At 38.0% G+C, this 20,784-nt stretch overlaps 3 protein-coding genes across 3 annotated transcripts in view; 1 reads left to right on the forward strand and 2 right to left on the reverse strand.

Moving 5' to 3' along the window:
• The first annotated feature begins 4,436 nt into the window (after nucleotides 1–4,436).
• LOC306842133 (fibroblast growth factor 21-like) lies at nucleotides 4,437–6,024 on the forward strand. The gene is made up of 4 exons (XM_079372231.1): nucleotides 4,437–4,959; nucleotides 5,042–5,119; nucleotides 5,215–5,318; nucleotides 5,406–6,024. The coding sequence occupies exons 1-4, from the start codon at nucleotides 4,812–4,814 to the stop codon at nucleotides 5,691–5,693; spliced, it is 618 nt and encodes a 205-aa protein (XP_079228357.1). The 5' UTR covers nucleotides 4,437–4,811; the 3' UTR covers nucleotides 5,694–6,024.
• Nucleotides 6,025–7,360: 1,336 nt separating this feature from the next.
• LOC306842125 (potassium voltage-gated channel subfamily A member 7-like) lies at nucleotides 7,361–12,784 on the reverse strand. The gene is made up of 3 exons (XM_079372208.1): nucleotides 12,516–12,784; nucleotides 11,520–12,287; nucleotides 7,361–8,990 (listed from the first exon to the last, which is right to left on the reverse strand). The coding sequence occupies exons 2-3, from the start codon at nucleotides 12,204–12,206 to the stop codon at nucleotides 8,091–8,093; spliced, it is 1,587 nt and encodes a 528-aa protein (XP_079228334.1). The 5' UTR covers nucleotides 12,207–12,287; nucleotides 12,516–12,784; the 3' UTR covers nucleotides 7,361–8,090.
• Nucleotides 12,785–14,907: 2,123 nt separating this feature from the next.
• The window catches only part of LOC306842124 (voltage-gated potassium channel KCNC1-like), a 51,849-nt gene continuing 45,972 nt past the window's right edge, over nucleotides 14,908–20,784 (reverse strand). The window contains 1 exon segment of the mRNA XM_079372207.1: nucleotides 14,908–20,744. The gene's annotated coding sequence lies outside the window, so the exon portion shown is untranslated.

The raw sequence follows: 20,784 nt of genomic DNA on the forward strand, positions 1-20,784 counted from the left end.
CAAAGAATTTATAGTTTTTAAATCGGAGAATGCATTCCTGTTCATTTAACGAGAACGACACCCCTGACACGCATCCTTGCAGGCGATTTAGACTGATGATAGAACATACTCTGCTAGCAACATGAAGAAGAAAAAAAAAAAAGTCAGTCAGGTTTTGGGGCAGGGAAACTTCAAAGGGAGAGTAAAAGTGTACACACGGGACAAGTAAAGTATGTTCTTAAGCCATAACAGACATGAGATGTGAATAAGACAGACAATGAGATAATTAGCAAAGTGCTTTTACAACAAAATCCAGTTCAAACCGGATAAAAAAAAAAAAGAGTTAAGCATTTGTGTTAATATGCATGCCAAAATCAACCATTTTAGAGTGATATCAATCATCTAATGATGTGAACGCCTGGGGACTTTGTAAAATGTGTGTATTTTATTTTTATCATTTTTTATGATAACTGCTATTGTATGTATGTATGTACAGTATGTATGTGTGTATGTGTGTGTGTGTGTGTGTGTGTGTGTGTGTATTAAACCGTACGTTCATTTCATACTTAGTTTAAAGACTGACTGTAAGTTCATTTTGAGGTTGAAAAAGGAAATATGTTTTAAATTATGGACATTTAAGATATGCTACTTGTATGTGTACATTTTGGGGAAAAAACAAAAAAACAAATTGTGTTATGATTTAAATTCATATTATTGGAGAGTAGTGATGATAATTGAATATAATATGATAATAATTATGATGATACTGATTGTAAAAGCTGTAATTAAAAAACATACCTGTAAAATGGTGCTGAAGGAGTTCTTTCACCTTAAGCTGACTAAAGACCTCATGGACTCATGAAGATGTCAGATATAAAAATGGATGCTGGGTTTATGCTAAAAATGTGATTTTCTGAAGAGCATGTGACAGATGAACTTGCAATCGCAGCAGCTACAAACTACAAGAGACAAGGGAGGTCAAGGTGCGATGGAGCTTGGGTTGCAAAGGGGTGAAAAGTTAAGCTTGGGAATTTTACAAATATTTCAAATTGGAAACTTTCCATGGGAATTAACTAGGTAAGGGTAATTTTGTCGAGCTGTATCATATCCATGCATGAATATAAACATTTTGTTTTGTCTTCAGCAGAAATCTGTGAATAATAATACAATTAAAAAAACAATTCAACAGGACTTTTTAAAGTAATTTATCTCATAATATCATCAAAACATACTTCAAACACTCAAAGTGTGGTCCAGGGTGCTAGAAATCCTGTGATGGAGGAGTGCACAGTGCATGTAGGGGGCGTGGCCTCAATAGTATTCAAGTGTACTTGGATGACATCTGTTTTTTTTGTTTGTTTTTTTTTTGGTTAAGACGATGCTAAAATACATGTTCCCCAATTACATTTAAATTCCCTGTTAAGGGCCAACCTTCAATTGCGTACATTCCCAGAATTAACTACAGAATTAACCCACTTTGAAAACTCCCGGAATTTTGCAACCCTAGTTGGAGCGCAGATGGGGAAAAGGAGTGCTGTAAGTGACTACTTTTTTCAGATTTATTTTGATGTTGTTGTTTTTTTTTCTTTTATTTGGACAGGACAGGGAAAAGAGTATAAAATATGGAAAGATAGAGTAGAGATTGACAGGCAGGAAAGGAGCCACAGGTTAGACTTGATTCCAGGCTGCTTCATGCGCAACCTAACCACTTGGTCATCTGTGCCCTCTGTTAATGAATACATTTATACAAAATTATATCTGAAGTCTGATGAGAAGTAGACAGACATATTCTTAAAGAACAACACATTTTGTTTTTGTTCAGTCAACCACAAACTGATTACCACAGGTCTAGAGAGGAGCCAAAACAGGAGGAGGAAACTCCTCCACATGGAGGTTAAAAATACTCCAGGTGTTTATTTCCCAACAGGATTGAGGAGTGATGGATATTTTTAAATTGTTGTGTAATTTTTGTGCTGACTAAACCTGAACTTTCCTTTTGCTGCTGGTTGGGATAAATACAGGTAATCTGTATTATATATATATATATATATATATATATATATATATATATATATATATATATATATATATATATATATATATATATATATATATACATATAATATATCATCTGTAATATAGTCATAATTTATTGATGAAATCCCTTCATCATAACACATAATTATGTGTTGGTTACTGACAACTTTGCTTTATAAGCCAGAACCTTTATTTTAAAGAAAGTCCTTAGCATTGGTGTAGTGCAGAGTATACACAGGTGTACCCACTTTTAAATCTCCTCTGATTCCCACTATTGATTGATTGGCAGTAGACTATTCAATATGCTGCAATTCCTTGATGGTGAAGGGATGACCCTCCTTAAAAGCCCCACTTCGACCAGAGGAATTATCCCCCAGAATTATTGTCTTTTTGAGGAACTATATGTACGTTTCCAACCAAATCTACCAGGGTAGAAATGTAGTTTACCCCTAAAAAAGACCCTGCTGGGGGTTAAGTACTTTCTGAAGGCCCTGACAGCGCTGTGTGGCTCTGATTGGTCATAAACTTCCCACAACTTCAGCCGGCGGTGGAAACACAGACAACTATCAGCCACAGGAACCTTTTGGTTCCTTGAAGAGAAGTCCCTTTACCCTAGTTTTGGGGTCCTTTGATCGAAACTGGGCTCCTGTCAGGAATTGGCCACACACTAACTTAATATGCACAAGGAGTCTTTGGACACTTGGGGAAAAATTAGGCTATGCTTACTTCTTCAGGCCCTAACTACCCCACTAGTCCTGCTTATTTGTGATGTTTGATCCAGAGATGACTCACCTGGTGAAGTTATGAATCCAGGCTTGGTAAGACTTCTAAACATTTTTCATCATTTCTGCTTGAGGTAGCTCTAATCTTGTTACTGATCTTCTTCTGTGGTCTACATGTGTAACTATCTACTTTCTGTAATACAAAAACATCAAATATATCAATCACTGCAATTCTTTTCTTAGAAAATGTAAACCAAGGTACTTGTGGTCTGAGCCATTTTTGACGCAGACCCGTTACAGTCATAACAGGACAAAAAATTGCTTTACCAGGTCATATAGAGGAAATCGTTTAATGTCGTTTAAATCGTTTAAAGTGTTTCTACAAAGTCCTTGCATGAGCTTTTAATGAGCCAGTAATCCCATCACAGCTCAAAATAATCTTTCTTCGCCTCACTTACATGACAGTTTTCCATGATCATATTGGCGAAAAGAATGATGGAAGTTTTAGCGCCATCTCCTGGCAGACTCCATACATTGTGTTCTATTTTTAGTCATCATATTTGTTGTGTTTAACAAGCTATGACTACATTTTAATGTACAACCAATTCATATTTCATTTACAAGATCAGGGCAAAGATGAGAGGTAAATATTATGTCTATGTACTAAAAATAAAATGTGTGTTTCATAGCGAGAGAAAACAATGAGATGTCTCAAATAATTACTAATCCTGAGATTTATTTACCTGAATTCTAAAGAAAAAAATCCATGAACTAAAAAAAAAAAAATTCCCAGTGGCCCTAATCTTCCTCTGTTGGAGTCATTGTTCACATTGTTGTTCACACAGTATAATGTGTTTTACTCAGAAAATAAAGTATATGTTCCTGGAGTTGTCTTAAGTAAATTCTTAGATCCAGAAGATCTCGAAAATGTATTATATCATCATTTTATCTAACTGTGGCTTTGAGACTCTGTTTTGATTGACAAGTACACCTAACAGGGAAACTATGTCACGTGACTAAGTGACGTAGCCTGAGCAGCATCATATCAAGATGAAAAAAGCGTTAATGCATGACATAGCCTATACCTCATAAATTTATGAGCAGACGTAGAGCCGCTCTTGTAACTGCACAGCTGCAGTCACATAAACACTCATCTCCTGCTTGGAAATCCTCATTCCCTTCTTCTCACAAACACACACGCCATCAAAATAAGATAAACACCATAAAACTTCACTTGTACTTGTTTGTTATAATTTGTTAAGCAGATGACGTGGAGAGATGCGTTTGTGTGACATCCTTTAGCTGTGGGGAAATGTGTGTTCTTGAAGCAGGCTTGAATGGAAAATTCCTGTAAGCTGCTTTGACACAGCATAGTTACTGACACTCGGAAGTGTGAGTCAAATTTAGCTGCACTATTGCACTATAATAGGTATGCTAAATAAGGTAACTCATCAGTCAATGTGGGAATTTAGAAATTGGAGGGGAAATTAAAATTACCCATCATAAAAATCAAACAAAAGCGATAATTTAGACGTATTGTTTGAATAGGGCAGGGAGTTTAAACATTTGTATTGTTAATGGAAAGTTAATGAGACATTAATTTTAACATATTTTACATAGAGTAACAACATGAACCACTTCGATTCTGTAGCATACCTTGAATAATTTAAAAAATAATAAAAATGCTAAAGAGGGCAGAAAATTGCAACACAATAAAAGAGTACATCATTATTTATCCATCGTTAAAGAACTCAGATTACTTTCATTCCACCTGAACTCGTGTGGCTTTACAGGCAGCTTGTGCCCTTAAAGACCCGGAAGAGGCCCATACAGAGACTCTAAACAGAAGTCTTCCTCTCGCCATTAAATCACTGTTCAATTATGAAGAAATGTCTGACTCATATGTTACACTGTGGAAGTGGGACCTCCTTCTTCAAAGAGCTTTAAAAGGACCCAAAAGATGATCCTGTTTAGAATTTACAAATCACTTGCTTCATTTCAATTGATCCTTTCTTTTTTGTTACTATAGAGATATTTTATTTTATTATTGTATTCTTATATATTTTTTTCCAAATGTTTCTGTTTCCACATACCTTGAACTTTTACCTGCCTGCTTTACTCTTCATCATCTCACTTCCTTTCTCTCTGCCGTTTTATCTCCCTGACTCCAACCCACTTTCAAACTTCAATAATCAAGTTCGAGAGACGCTGCTCTACACAGGTATCAGAATGCTTCTGTAATTCTGCAATATCTTTCATGCTAATATTGAATTAATTTTATTTTTTCCCCCTCTTTTTTTCAGATAATCATAGAAGAGCCTTATATCTGCAGATGACTCTGGATGGGAGAGTGTCAGGAAGTGATGCACAGACTTCTGACAGTGAGTATTTGTCTGATAATCCAATAAAGAAAATGTGGGACAAATTAGAATCATCTGCTAAGAAGACCCATCTATGCGTGTTTCTGTGTTTCCAGGTGTGATGGAGCTTAAATCTTTAAATCCAGGAAATGTAGTCATCAAAGGACTGTCTTCATCTCTGTTTCTTTGTATTGACAGTGAAGGCAATTTAAGAGGGCAGGTACAGTAAGCAAAGCAAACTCTAATATCCTAAAGCTTCTGTCCTTAAAGTCCTTCATCAAGAGCTCACTTATGTTGTCACTTTCAGAGACAGTTCGTGGAAGCCGACTGCACCTTCAGAGAGCTGCTTCTGAAAGACGGATACACTCGTTTCCTCTCCTCACACCATGTCCTGCTGTCTCTGGCATCCAAACAGTCTCCAGACCGACACGCTGTCCCCTTCACTCGATTCTTACCACTCAGGAATACTTTGGCAGGCGAGAGTGTGTCTGAACAGCCACAAAACAATGAGAGACATTTCAACATGGACTCTGATGATCTTTTTGGAATGGTTCTAAACACGGTGGACAGTCCTCAGCTCTCCATGGAAAAGTGAAGAACAGATCTTAAACTGTGGATGTGCCTCTAAAAATAGATTTTCTACTGACCTGGTTCAACCTGCAGACTGGATTTCGTTATAAAATGAGCGGCTAAGTTATTTTTTCTCAACATGTTTCTATGGCAGCATTTTAAATGTAGCTTAGTTATTTATTTGATGTGTTGTAATGCTTATTTAAATACTGAAACATTGAAAAGTTCATAACGCATTTGAATTAAAGGACTGTTTCTTTAATTTAAATAGTCATATTGACCATGAGACCAATTCTAAATTAAAAGAAACATGTCTTAACCTATTTGATTGTCTGAGTCTAAATAACATTGTCCATTTATATTATCAAAAAACAGGAGTAAAATGTGTAGAATAGGAATACAACTCATGCTGAACTCATAGTAAATACTACAACAACCAAGAGGTGAGGAAATAGACTGGATGTTAATGACAGTAGGTGCACCCTCTAGTGGACAAATGAGTAATCACTAAAAGTTCCATAAACCAGTTTTCTGGCTCTATGAATCAGTTCAGTTTCCTGTGTTTAGGTTGGGAAACATCAGTTAAAGTTGTTTATATACAGTTCATATGGTATATGTATACAAAGGGCAGCTTCCTTAAATAGTTTTTTTTAGAGTAACAACAGACATGTATGCAGCGAGAGAGGCAGCGCTACAATTTTTTACTAGGATCAGGGTCTTAAGACAGCTTTTTTTAGAATACAGGGTTTAAGCCCTTTTGAAAATGTATATTCACAGCCTGATCCATGACTTCAGTTGACAACTAATGCTTTAGTCAAGCTGAAAGTAAATCATCTATTGTGCTTCTTTCATAAACATTGTTCTCATATATAACTCAATATGCTGGAAATCATCGCTCTAATTTTAAGAAAAACTTGATGAGAACGATCTCAAAACACTTCATCTCTCAAAGTTTTTTTTTTCTTAAACTCATTGAGATATTTCTGAAATGACAAAACGATATATTTACGGCAGGCATTCTTCTTTATGCTGCTTAAATGGAAAATATTCTGCTGTAACATATCATTATTGATCAATAGATTAAGAAGGAGAGATATAGGGAGAAATTGTTAATGAGGCTTAGCTTTCACATTCAAAATATGGACCATCAAAATATAAGATAATAGGAAGATAGCTAATGTTTAAAATCCCCCTGATAGCATGCATGCTACTTCTATCTTCACTGACTAACCAGCTGTGCAAGCAATCAGAGATTATGTTTCTCTTCCATAAACTATTTATTTGCTCTTAACTGACCATAAAACTAACATCAATAACACAAACTAACACACATTATTGAATCGGTTAACACTGCCAATGCTACCGCAGCACACATACCTTCCATTGGCCATTACAGTGATGTAGTGGAAAGGCTTGTGTGTTCCAGTGAAATTGAGAGCAACGTTAAAGGAAGCTCATGACAGCTTAGTAGCTGTGGAAAAGGTCAGTCACGGCCATGCAAACGTGACACACATCAGATCCGGCTAACCTCAGTGACCAAACGTTGTGCTTAGAAATACAGGAGACTTAGCACTGAACGATTGAGTATGATCCTACAGTTTGATATATCATGCATCCTGAAGTATAACTGCAAAACTGAACTTTGCAACTATAATAAACAGGCATAGGGAACAGTGGTACGTTAAGGAAAATTATTAAAATATAATCTTTATTAAAAACTCTGAGTGCAGAATTAAGCAGGTAATTACAGAACTGTAGCCATAGCCATCCAAACGTTTCAGTAACACTGCAGGTAACAGAGTCCTATTAAAAGCATAATAACAGTTTATCAGTCTCTTCAGCTCACATACACCCAAACTACACAAATATGAACTTTGAAAATAAGTAACAGAAGAATGTAAAGAATGGTGGATTGGTTTACGAGAGATCTGAGTCTGTCTGCAGTGATTGGCTGCTGCTAATGATTTTTGATGATACCTGACATCTGTATTGCGCGATCATCTATCTGCTTCCACTTCAAACATTGAGCCACAAAGTGACAGTTCTAAGACATAATAGTTTCGAGGCACAGAATAAACGTTCAAAAAAGTAATTTTCACCTCCAACACAAGCTGATAGCATAATTAAATAACAGTTAATGACCCTGAGAATATAAAACTCACTGTCTTTTTTTGCTTTTTCACAACTATATTATACAAAAAAAATGCCTTTAGCAACATTTGGCTGACTAGTGTCATAATAAATATTTAAAAATGAAGGCAATAAAAAGTTTCTAGTAGGCTCTTTAGTGCCATATTTACGGTTTTGTTTAAACACAATTGGACAGTTCCTCTCGGCAAGTTTCCTTTTACATATTTCCTTCCTTCTGGACCTGCTTTAACACTGCTTTTCCATTCACTTTTCCTTTTCAGTTGTTATAAACCTACACTTGTGTAACCAGTGGTTCACTCATATACATATTAGCTCCTCTGAACTCTGGGCTCTGGCCCGCACACAGTCCACCCAGCAAAGTCCCATTCAAAGGGTTGCAGATTCCTTCAATTGCATAATAATCTCCCTCTGGATCCCTGTCCCCTTCATCTATTTCGCCACCCTCAGGCTCCTCCTCCGAACCGGTCTGGACATGGCTGTACTCGGTTTGATCAACACACTCTGTCTCACGATGGTAGAAGTAGCTAAAGTTGGACACTATGACCGGCACTGGTAGCGAGATAGTTAACACACCAGCAATGGCGCACATTGAGCCCACTAGTTTACCCCAGACTGTCTCTGGGTACATGTCGCCATAGCCCACTGTCGTCATGGTGACAACAGCCCACCAGAAGGCATGTGGTATGCTAATAAAGGCTGTGTTGGCATGGTCCGCCTCAGCAAAGTAGATGGCGCTGGAGAAAAGGATGACGCCAATAAACAGGAAGAAGATAAGCAGGCCTAGCTCCCGCATGCTAGCCCTCAGAGTCTGACCGAGGATCTGGAGGCCCTTGGAGTGGCGGGACAGCTTGAAGATCCTGAAAACCCTCACTAACCTGATGACTCTGATGATGGCCAAAGAAGTGGCCGGAGAGGCGTCGTTGTCCTTGGCTAGCTCTGTTCCCAGAGTGACAAAATAAGGCAGGATGGCGCTGAAGTCGATGATGTTCATGACGTCTTTGAAGAAACGCGTCTTGCTTGGACAGGAGATGAGGCGCATGAAGAGCTCAAAGGAGAACCAGCAGATACACATGGTCTCCACTAGGAAGAATGGGTCGTGGAAAACACTATGTGGGGGAGACATGTTCTCAGAGATGTTCTTTGCCAGGGCGTGGTACTTGTAAAAGTATTCCTGAAGTAAAAGAGGCAGAACAGACAGGAAAGATATAAAACAGCTTAGCTTCGCACAAACATGGGAGGCAGAGGGAAACATCTATCTTGGCTCGGTTGAAAACAAAATCAATGTTCAGGTATCGGTACTTCCATAGCTCACGTATTTTTTCTGTACAAAAGCAAAAGTAAAAACATGCAAAAGTTACGCCCCTCTCAGTGTGAATTTTAGTTGTTGCAAAGGGATGATTTGAAAAAGCAACTTCCCCAACACTCTTAACTGTAGAGACATGTAAGTGGTGTCAATGTTCTCATCAAACTGTTCCTTTAATGAAGACTTATGACTTCACATTCTTTTCATATCATATTACAAACTGGTACATGTTCTCTTCAACCATATAGAGACATAGCATGTTATCCAGTATATACTGGTTCCCACATTAGACAACATGATAGAGGCGTTTGACATCTGAGGTTGTGCATTTCAGTCATAGCTGCACCTATCTCCTTTTCAGTCCACCTGTCTCTCTACCTTCTGTGTCAGTTAACGTTACGTTCAACATTCAAGCTCTGGATAGAAGCGGTATTAGGCACATTACACATAGCATAGAGGATTAAAGGGATCAGTTTGGTATGCTGTAATGGGCCCCGTGTAATTTATAAAGTTTCAGAAAAGTAAAAAAAAAAACAACCTGGAGTATTCCTTTTTGACTTTCAGTAGCAGGTCACTGAGTGTTTATTACTAAAGGTGGACATCTATGTGTTGATCCGCTCCAAGGGCTCTCCTAAGACTAAATATAACCCCGTGAGATCTCTGAAAAGAAACATGAGAGCGTCTTGCTGCACCGCTCCTCATCCATCTCCACCTTTGTCGCTATCCCATCTCTCCCCGTGCAGCGGACTTGGACTGAAGTGAGTTACAGTAGTTTTCCTGGCAGTTCCCCCCCCCACCCCTCTAGTGCTGCCCATCCTAGCAAAGCAGTCCTGGAGGAATGTGTTAACATGACCCGACGTATGCTCCTTATCCTGTGAGACCTTTCAGTCTCCAGTTCTAAGCCACCGGAAGGTTTTGGCTCACCTTTGTGTTTGTGTTCGGTCACTTGTGTGACCTTTTATTAACACACCTAACTGCCAGTGCCTCCTCACCCTGTCTTCCTTTTCTCTCCTTTAATTTGTATTCAAGGCCCCACCCACTACTCCCTGTACCCTTTAGCGCTTCCTGAATCTGAGTGTATCAAATTTAACAGCTGACTAAAATAATCACAGCATAAGCTTCCCTCAGCCTCTCTCTCGCTCTCGCACTCTCTCTGGTCTGCTTCCAGACATATTGGCAAATACTTCTGCCCATGTCAGTGTTTTTCCTTGTAACACACTGTAGTACTCACCATGTGCGTGTTTACCTAAACACCTGCTTCCCATGATATCAGATTTCTGTTTCAGAAAGGCAGTCATCAGTATCCTATTCAGAACCTCTTAACAGAGTAGTTTTATCTGGAATTTGAGAAAAACTTTGATAGTTTTGTAGTCCTGAATTTCCCTCTGGATCAATAAAGTATCTATCTATCTATCTATCTATCTATCTATCTATCTATCTATCTATCTATCTATCTATCTATCTATCTATCTATCTATCTATCTATCTATCTATCTATCTATCTATCTATCTATCTATCTAGTCAATATGTAAAAAGATGTTATTGACAGACTCAGGCATTTAAAAATGTCATTTCTGCCAATAGCAATCATATTTGAAGTCACGCTTCTTCAAGGGGAAGAGATTAAGCAATTTAGCATTATTTTATTCTTGGGTTTTTATGTGGAATATGTGCAGCATTTGTCCTTTAACACTGGTCATTAGTATGTGTGTTGGTATGTTCAATGTTGTTTGTTTTTATTGGCTTTGTCATTCTTTCTTTTGGCCAAGTTTTTTACCTTCAGGATTTCTTTTTTTTTTTTTTTCTTATGTATTGTAGAGATGGCAACATTTGTGGATCACTTAAGTAGGAATCACATATTCCCATGGGGACAATACAGTTAGATTAAATCGGATATTGTTTCAGTAAACTTCTGCATACTTCCTTGGCCCCTGCTTGATTCTGATGAAACTGAACAGCTTTGATCAATTACTAAAGCAATATACTGTATAGTAGTATAGTATTTGTGTCACATTGTTTAGTTTGTTATGTTTGACACTAATTCTTCTGCTGACTTTGTTTTTTTTCTTCTTGTGAATTTAATTCTTAGTTTATAGTTTTGCACAAAAAAAACAAAACAAACAAGGCTAAATCATTGTATATATAACCTACATGGGCAATTGGTCAATTTTAAGAAAAAGTCATTAGTGATATACACACACAAACAAACACCAGACACCCTGGAATGAGTAGTAGAATTGTCGTAAAGGAGAAACAGCCTTCTCAGGTCAGACCCTCTTATATTGCTATAAGGTAACTACATAGTTGGTTTAATTGTATTCCAAATGATTTAGAATCACTCAGAAAACTTAGAAACTAGAAAATAAATGCCAGCCCTCCATAATCAAATTCCTCACCTCTCGTGCCTCCTTCTCATGCCTGAAGTCAGGCAGCGTCTCCAGGCAAAAGATGAGAATGGACACCACAATCACCATCACACTGATGATGGCTATGATGCGGGCACCCGACGAGGACTCGGGGTGCTCAAACAGCATCCACATTCTTTTCTGGATTTCATTGGCTGGCAGCGGACTCTCCTCCTCTTTGGGAAAACCTTCGTCCTCCTTAAAGCGGTTCATGATGTCCTCTCCCAGCTCATAGAAAAGCAGCTCATCCATGAAGATGTCCAGTGGGATGTTGGCAGGCCTCCGAAGCCTCCCGCCTGACTGGTAGAAATACAGAATTGCATCAAAGCAGGCCCGATTGCGGTCCAGGAAGAGCTCATTGCGAAGTGGGTCAAAATACCTTGACCTCCGCCTGGGGTCACCAAGCAAGGAGTTGGGGAACTGGGCCAAGGTGCGAAGTTGAGTTTCATATCGCATCCCTGAGACATTGATGGCCAGTCTTTCACTCAACGCCCATCCACTCCTCCAAAGAGAACCCGAACGCCTGCTTTCTTTCTTCTTCTCTTTCTCATTCCCTTGGATTTCCTTCTCTCCTTTTTCCTCAATATTCAGCTGGTTCTTCAGCTGTTTGTCGTTTTCTCCATCACTCTCTTTCCTTATATCTCCTCTCTCATCGTCCTGGGGGTCACTGCTGTCCATCCCTGCTTGTAGGCCAGGTCAGGGAATGAAATGAACAGCTCTCCAGAGGACTTGTAGAACAACTGGACTCAGAAGATAACCCTGTCCGAAATGAGAGTGATAGATTTATTTATGTTTAAATAGAAGTTACTCACAACATATGGATGAAGAGAAAACCTTGCATTAGTGTTTTTTCCTACAGCAGAAATGTTCAATATCAACCAAAAAGTTCTTGTGAAAAATTGTGAATCTATTATTACATTCTTAAAGCCATAATTAGAATTGAAACAAGACAAGTACCCAGTTAGTGCAATAAAAGCATTTACTCACTTTGTGTAAAACAGCTGATGACAGAGGCTAACGGCCAGGTGAAAAATCACATTGTTCGTCTCCTGTGTCTCGTCAGGTTGTCGGTCTTTCTCCCTGTCATCATGTCACACAAACAGAGGCCTTGCTGGGCTTTTGTTGTCCACCCTCTGTCCACTTTCAGCCGAGCTAAACTTTTCCACCAGGCTGTACACTTCCAGTTGTTAGTTCAGGACACATCCACGATCTTGTCCAGTTCCCTTGCTGCCTCACGTTGACTGTCTTAAAACTTTTTTTTGGGAATGCTGTCCTGTTGAAATTCAATCTCTGTTAGAGCCCTGCGACCCCTCCCTGTCCTTTCCCTCCATTTCAGCTATGGGGCAAGACAACCTTCAACCTTCCTATCAAATGTCACCTCTGCTTGGCACCACATGCATGGTGTAACCATCTCTAACAAGCGTGGTGCTCTGACAGACAGAGGTTTCTCACTATTCACTAAATCCAAAGTACTTGATTTAACTGTATTTTTGAGAAAAAAGTGTAACTTATTAACTTATGTAAAAGACTATGCAAAATACATACATCATATTTGTAAAAATATCCAGCACATGTTAAATATCTAACAACTAGCTGTCACTGTTTGTTTTGCATTTTTATTTAGAATTCTTTTATATAAGGTTTGGGGTACTGTGAGTCCTATCTCGCAAAAGCTCCTTTTTATGGCCTTTTCTGGAGTTTGCAAACAACATAATGAAATGTCAAGAATGTGTTTACAAAATTGTTTAACACAAGTGTAAAGATTTAAATAAAGATATATGACATGAAATGCAAAGACATCAAATTGTTATTTGGATTATGCTGTTGATACTTACTATGCCGAGGCCTCAAATTTGTTTCAAATTGTATAATTACCAAATATAACTCTTCTAACATTTTCTTTACTTAACACATTTTTTTAACCTACCTGTGAAAAAAACCCTCAATATTCATGCTTCATTAAATGAAAAATACAAATTCCAGTATTTTTAATGATAGTTTACCTGAATTATAAGTGATGATGTTTCAATTTAAAACAAGCTGACCTGGCCTGTCTGCCTATCTTTACATACAAACTCAATTGTTGAGCTGAAAAAGACCAACCACCTGTGCCTAAAATGAACTGACTTCCAGGTGCTGTGTTTTGCAAGTACAAATATGTTAAGGCACTGGACAGGAAGAGTTTTTTTTTAAAGTTAGGTATCTAGTAAAGAACAAGCACCTTAACAAAAACAAAGAAAGATTTATCAATCATAAAATACATTTTTGTATTGGTCTAAATTCTTCTTCCACCCAAGCACCCCAGAGGAGACACTACTTTGTTTTGCCACTAGAGGTCGATGATGTTTTGGCTCAAAGAAGAGAAAACTGAATCAGGAATCTGCATACATTTTTTTCAATACTGTCTTCACTCACACAATAAATACACTGACTGATACACAACAATCCCATTTGATCACATATCATTTCATTGAATTACCAGTATCTAACACAGATTGCTTACTCCCCTTTAAGTGTGCCTATAAGGCAATAACCAAACAGACATGCAAAGTGTTTATTATATAAATAAATACACAAATTCCAAGTATTTATAAAATGTAATAAGGAATTCTTCTAGTGCTTTGTTGTAAAGGGCAAGAAAAATTAACAGCTAATGACTATAAACCCTATTACATTATTTCCACATCATATACTTGGTTTAGGGGTGACTATGCTTCTTTTTGTTCGCTAAAAATGGCCTAAAATTATGTTGCTTTTAAGCTGCTTTGCACTGCAGTCACAAGATATCGTGACTCCCATGAGATGGCTCACATCCCAACCCAGATTCATTACCAGTTAGAACAGTGTCAAACAGACAGCAGGTATCCATAAGTGGGAAATAGGTGACTCATCAGATCACATTACTATTTCCTCACCATGTAGTCTTTACACCAGGTTATGAATCTGGGCCTTCATCAAGGATACAAGCATAGCTTTGCTTCTTATTATGTGTGTTGCAATTGCACAGGTATAAATAAAGGTTGAGAAATTCACATTTTGGTTATAATTTGATTGATCAGGCCCTGATAGTCAAACATTTACTGCCGTTACAGACTGTCCCTCCACTTCTGTTCCTTGCATTGATCACAACCTCTGTCATTGTGCAGGATTATTCAAAGACATAATGATCATCATTCAAAAATGTTGGCCTCAGATTTCACAGGAAATCTAAAGTTACTGTTATTTGATATCAGCATGTAAAAAAACACCAACCAGCAATTCTCAAATAACATGAGTTATAGATTACCATTTACTGTAAATGTCACAGCTTTATTTCAGAAGCTAAAGAAACGCTTGATATGTTGACTTTGCCAGATAAGTTGACCCCATCCTCCCAAAGTTTCAGAAATTGAATGTGTCATCCTTCAGCTTGTTTTAAAACTTTAAAACTTTGTGTTGTGTCCCCACTTCAAGTCTGATTATGTCAATCACTGCACTGTGTTCCTGACGGGCTGATGAACAGTGTTAAATGGGACTGGCAGTACACGGTGGTATAGGATAAATCAGTATGCACATGCAGGAGAAACACATTACATCATTTCAATCAAGAGAGACAAGTAAATGTTTATTTTACATGATGTTGCGATATTAAAAGATTGTCAGAGAATCTTTGGTGCTTGAACTCTACAGGTTAGACAGGGTGACTCTAAAGGGAGTCCGAGGATGACGGGATGAAGAGGCTGACCAAACTGCAAAGACTAGGGTTGACCAAATGGTGGCTGATGATGTGGTCTGAGGCTGATAGGGTGAAGCATGTGATGAAACTTGTGATGGTGAGGAGGAGTGTTGAGGCTTGTAACGATATCATGAATTAACTACTGGAAGACAAAGCCATGTTTGAAAACAGACAGCAGCAATATGATAGGCTAACGATGAGGGTGAGGAGCAAGGCTATTGGATAGATGTGACCAGGTGATGTGAGCAACTGATGATTAATAGAACATTTAAAAAAAGGAGTGAGCATGTTTGGAGAAGTGATGTCACACATTAAGAGAACACACAATAGAACGAGCACGCAGAACAAAGTCCTCTTGACTAAACTTTCGCTAGAGCTACAATTAAAGAACAACCGAAACACCAGTGATGTCACTTTTTCATTTATTTGAAGTTCATCTCAATGATTTGAAGCAGTTTTAACGTCTCTGAAAAAGCATCCCATGAGTGTTAATCAATTATTCATTCAAGCTGCTATGGAGATTGGTTCACATTAGGTCGCATTGACATTCATACATTTTAAGTCTCAATAGTAGAAATATGTTCAATTATGACACTTTATTGATATGTTTCTATTTTTTCTTCAAAATATAAAAAGATAGATCATGAACATTCCATTGAAATATACTTTATACAGTTCTTAATGAGTTGTTCTTGTGTTCCAACATTTCAAAAAATAAAATCCAGCTGAAACTCCAGTGACCACCTCCTCTCCCCATTCACTCTCCTACTAAGACCGCAGTACAATGGACTAGTACCTAAGTCTGTTTTATACTATTTGATGGCATGTGAAATGAACATACGTCTTTTATCTTTGGAATGCTTACATGAATGCATGTTCTCAGCCTGTATTATTAGAGCTATGTATATTGACATGACCTTTGTGTTGTTTTTCCACATTATTTCTAATTAAAATAACATTACATATATTACAAAATCTATTCACTATGGTAACATTTTCTCTAAATCAACTCTGGTTTTATAACTTTGTAAAATAAAATATTTTTTTTAGCTTAGTGCGATTGCCAAGTCACTTTATGGAAAGCCATAAAGCCACTACACGTGTGTTGCAATCATCTGAACTGATGATAGAACATCTGTGTCTCAGGGAGAATACAGTAAGTGTCTATCAGTGGCATTCATGGTGCAGATTGCATACAGTGTCCTCAATGGTTAAAAAAAAGAAAGAAATAGAAACAGGCATATAATGAAAATAAAAGATATGTCAGAGAAAATCCAACGACCACATAATACCTTCCAAACACCTGGAGAGGACATGTGATAATGTTACAACACAAAGTAGCAGTTAAACAGCGGCACCTACTTACCATATAAAGCATTTTGTTCTTTTGGTTACTGTGTATGAAGTTTTTAACATGTTGTAATAACAGATTGGAAACTTAATCAAATAAAACAGACTTAGCACTCTCAACATTGTAACTCATTCTGTTCAACATGACTAAATCAAATGGCAGTATTATGCGATAGAAAAAAGTAAAGACATCGTTTTTAGCCGGGTTTCGGCAGAGCAGTCACAATGTAGAGAATGAAGAAAATGGCAAACTCGACAGTGAAAAACAAGGAGAGACAAAAAAAGACAGCACTCGGACATGAAAATACAAAAACAGCTGGTTGAAGCACAACGTTTTTTTGCAAGTGTGCACAACATTGCTAGAAGTTTACCTCTGAAATATTCATAAACATCTTTGTGACCATTGAAGCCATAGTTGCTTAATGTCTTCCAGAATGGGAACTGAATTTGGGAGTTCTTAAAGACATGAGACCATAACACAATCCCCTCAACTATTAATGGAAATAGAAGTTTTGTAACCTGTAAAACCTTACATAGTCTATATAACAACACTGAGTCTCTATTATTCTGCTGACCCTTTACATTATGTACTAAGAATGGACAGAGGACCATTCAGCTGCCTGTACTAAACCCTGGACCAGCAGGGCCTGAAACTTACTTTGAATACCTAACCATTGTTGAGGTGCCTGGAGAGCACTCAACTTTGTGATGCTTTTTTTAGTAACATTGTTTTATCTTTTTTACATCAAGCTCCCTCTGTGGACACTGGTATCTCTCATCCTCTCTTTTTCGCAACACTTAAAAGTACTTCACTGACATCATTTTGGAAGCTCTGGGTCTCTTTGTTTGGTGCTCATGTGACATTATGTGCGGTAATGAGCTGCCAACAAGCCAGCTGGATGACGCGTGTGCTCCACAGTTAATGACGATGCAAAGACTCGACCATCTAAAATAAAACTAAGACGAGCTACCTCTACACACTCATGCCGACACCGTGAGTGAGTAGTTTTCAGTTGCCTCTTGGAGGAAGACGTTTCTGCTCTACGACACGGCACAGTGTTCATAGTTATCAAGACTGGATTCATGACAAACAATGATAGGAGGCTAAGGGAATATGTCAAGACTCTGCTCCCCCCCTCGAGAGATTATCAAGTCATAATGCATGCGTTTTTTTACACATCACTGTGAGGTGTTAACATTGTCATCATCTAATATATACTAACATTTCTTATGTTTCAAAGAAAATAGCAAACACCTACATCCACACACACCATCGACACACCTGAGTCCTTTATACCACACAAATACTTTGGAATGGCAGTTGGTTCCATGCAAACCTGAAATCTCTCTTGATTGTTCGCCAGTGTAGTATATTTCATAGTCTTTTGTTCATCCTAATTGGATAACCTGCACTCATATTTTTTCTACTAAGGGCTAGCGAAACAAAACTGCCGATTCGACCAAAATCCTGCCTGCCACGAGACATTCAAGGCTTTGAATCTCTTAACACTGAGGCGTTTACGATACTGTACTCTCGAGGTTCTCTGTTTGCCCTGCTACAATCATGTGACAACTTTTGTATTATTGCCAAAGAAAAAAAAGCAAACAATGAGTACGAATCAAGCAGTCATAATTGCGGTATGGAGAGCTGTTGTTGTAGGACTGCTGCTGCTTGTTGCTGCTGCTGCTACGGTAGTTGTGCAAATGATTTGAGGAGGAAAACCAACTTTGCGATGAACAACAGTTTCCTTGTGCAAAACCCATAGTTTGGCTAAGTTGTGAGGGATCACTGTCAATTGAATGATTCTAAATGAAATACTCTGGATAAATAATAAACTATGGCAGCGGCTGAAAACACTTGAATGAGGGATGTAGGGCAGTAGTAGCAGAGAGATTTCATCAAACAAAACAGTTCAGGGTGTACTTTGCAAACATACACATTTCAATATTCACATTTTTTTTTTTACTTTTCAAAACAAAATATAGCTCTTCTCTTTCATTATAATCTTTTTTAAACATTAATTGCATATAACATTTTTTTAATTTGTTTTATATATACTTTTTTGTATCTCTAGCACCCTTGTCTTCAACTAAGGGCTTGCAGAAAAGACAGTCATGCAAAGTAGTCATGCTGGTAAACAAAGTTACAAAAATGCATTATCTTTTTTTTCTTCATTTGTTTAACTCAGCGTCCATCCTTTGTCCATTGTCTTTGTTGGTTAGAGTCTGTCATTGCTCATTGTCTTTCAAAATAAAGTATTCTCAGAGCTTGTGGGGAAAACAATTTTGCCCGGCCTTTTTTTTTTTTTCTCAGACTTTGACTCCATGTCATGATGCCAAATTTTCTTTTAAGATTGGCATCTGATTTTTTTTTTCTTTCTTCTTTCCATTCAGAACCTTTTGTGATCATAAACTTCCTCCAAACCCACGGATAGTTGATTTGTTTATCAAAATATAGATTTGTTCTCTTTGTACATTTCCACACTTGCACTACTCGTGGTCCATTTCCTCTCATTTTCCCCTTAGCCTATGGGCTCCTCTGATGGGCCATCGCTATCCCAGCATCAACTTCCCTGTCAAGCAGTCATTGGCAGCAACAGGGACAAAAGAGGGAAGGGGCAGTATGTGTCTTGGAATTCTTGTGCCGACTTGGCAGTGTAGGCCTTTGTGTTGGGGGGGGGGGTCATCTGATTGGTCCCATTCAAAGTAATTACAGAATTTCCAACAAATGGGCAGTTTTGTGCAACATAAAAAGTGTTTTGTGGTTGGAATGTTGTTTTCATTTTAGTTTAGGCAGGCAAATATCCATTGATATTGAAAAAAGGCTAATGGTAAGTTAGACTTCTATTTTGTCTCCTTGGTCCGTCTTTTTTTTTCTCCGTCTGAGCACTTGGTCAATCAGACATTGGGAAAGTACTTTAAATGTGCATTTAGGCATTGGCAGTGAAAAGACTGTAGGAATGAGTATTTACTGAATAAAGGCAATGGCCAGTGGAAGGTTGAGTGGAAACCTCAACCTAAATGAAATACTCCCCCATATCTACTTTATATTACAGAAGGTCATTCAGCAAGTACATGCTACAGGACCTTCGGCAGCCCCCACGGATTTTAGGGCAAGCCCAAGCATGTACATAAGAGATAAAGATAGGTCTTTTTCTACCTTTTCTTATGGTGAATGTTTCAGGTGAGAGTAAATGTATGCTTAACACTATACATGACTTGTTTGAGCTGATGCTACATGTGCTTCATTTGTTCAACTTCATAGTTAGTGCTGTTTTTGATTATCTCAATATTTGTAAAGAGGGCAGTGTTTCAGACTAATAGAAGCTAATGGAAGACATAAGTTCAGTGGCAAACATGCTTTGTAAGAGCTTAACTTCAATGGGGGACTCCTATATGTTCATAATTAATGTGCGTGCAATTGGGCTTGATTCTATTCGCCTGTTCGAATTCAGTGCATCTTTTTGGAATGTCAAGTGTTTTAAGGAGCAAGACCGATCCTTTGTCTCTCATGTACTCATATACATGTGTTCTTCACTTGAAAGGACCCCTAAGAAAAAAAATGACATCTTAAGATCCTTTGAATGCATAAATTCCCCTCTCTTCAACTATTGATGGAATAGTTATTTCCCCGCCAACAAATGCTACAATATGTTAGCAGAGATGCTACATTGTTCATTCAGTGGTGTTTTTTTTTTGTTTTTTTCAGAAAGTTGTGAAGTTGCTCAGTTGTTCAGCACTGTGGATGGTACTGAGTTGGTCATCATACAAGATGGCAAGTAACATGTGGTTGGAGATATGTCATCTGGAATGTGTAAACAGGAGTCCTTTTCTCTCCAAAAGTGTGTCAGTGCAATGCTCAGTCAGTTTGCCCAAAAAAGGGGAAAAAAATGTCTGTCAGACAGTTTTCTAAATGAATTCAGAGTTCCAAGAGGCTGCTTTGGTAACAACTTGAGGAGCAGACCATATGATGATTTTTTTTTTAAATATAATTCGTGATTAACCACTGGTCTCTCTCTTGTCAACCCAAGGATCTCCTTTACACCGTCCATCCGTGTCACACAGGTCGCTTACGTGGCTCCTGCTGCAAATTTGTGTTTACCGCTTACTGACTCCTCATAAGAGAGAAGGCGAATGCTAGAAACTTAACACTGTAAAGACAAGAACAGAAGGCCATTAATATTGAGTTCA

Source organism: Symphodus melops (assembly GCF_947650265.1).
Source record: "Symphodus melops genome assembly, chromosome: 21".
Classification (NCBI taxonomy): Eukaryota; Metazoa; Chordata; class Actinopteri; order Labriformes; family Labridae; genus Symphodus; species Symphodus melops.

Excerpts from the sequence above, each read along its gene's own strand:
- LOC306842133 (XM_079372231.1), top strand. The coding sequence starts at position 4,812 with ATGTTTCTGTTTCCACATACCTTGAACTTTTACCTGCCTGCTTTACTC. Across the intron at positions 5,120-5,214 it reads TGATGCACAGACTTCTGACA|GTGTGATGGAGCTTAAATCT; the intron begins GTGAGTATTTGT and ends CTGTGTTTCCAG. Across the intron at positions 5,319-5,405 it reads AAGGCAATTTAAGAGGGCAG|AGACAGTTCGTGGAAGCCGA; the intron begins GTACAGTAAGCA and ends TGTCACTTTCAG.
- LOC306842125 (XM_079372208.1), bottom strand. The coding sequence starts at position 12,206 with ATGGACAGCAGTGACCCCCAGGACGATGAGAGAGGAGATATAAGGAAA. Across the intron at positions 8,991-11,519 it reads ATGAGAAGGAGGCACGAGAG|GAATACTTTTACAAGTACCA; the intron begins GTGAGGAATTTG and ends CTTTTACTTCAG.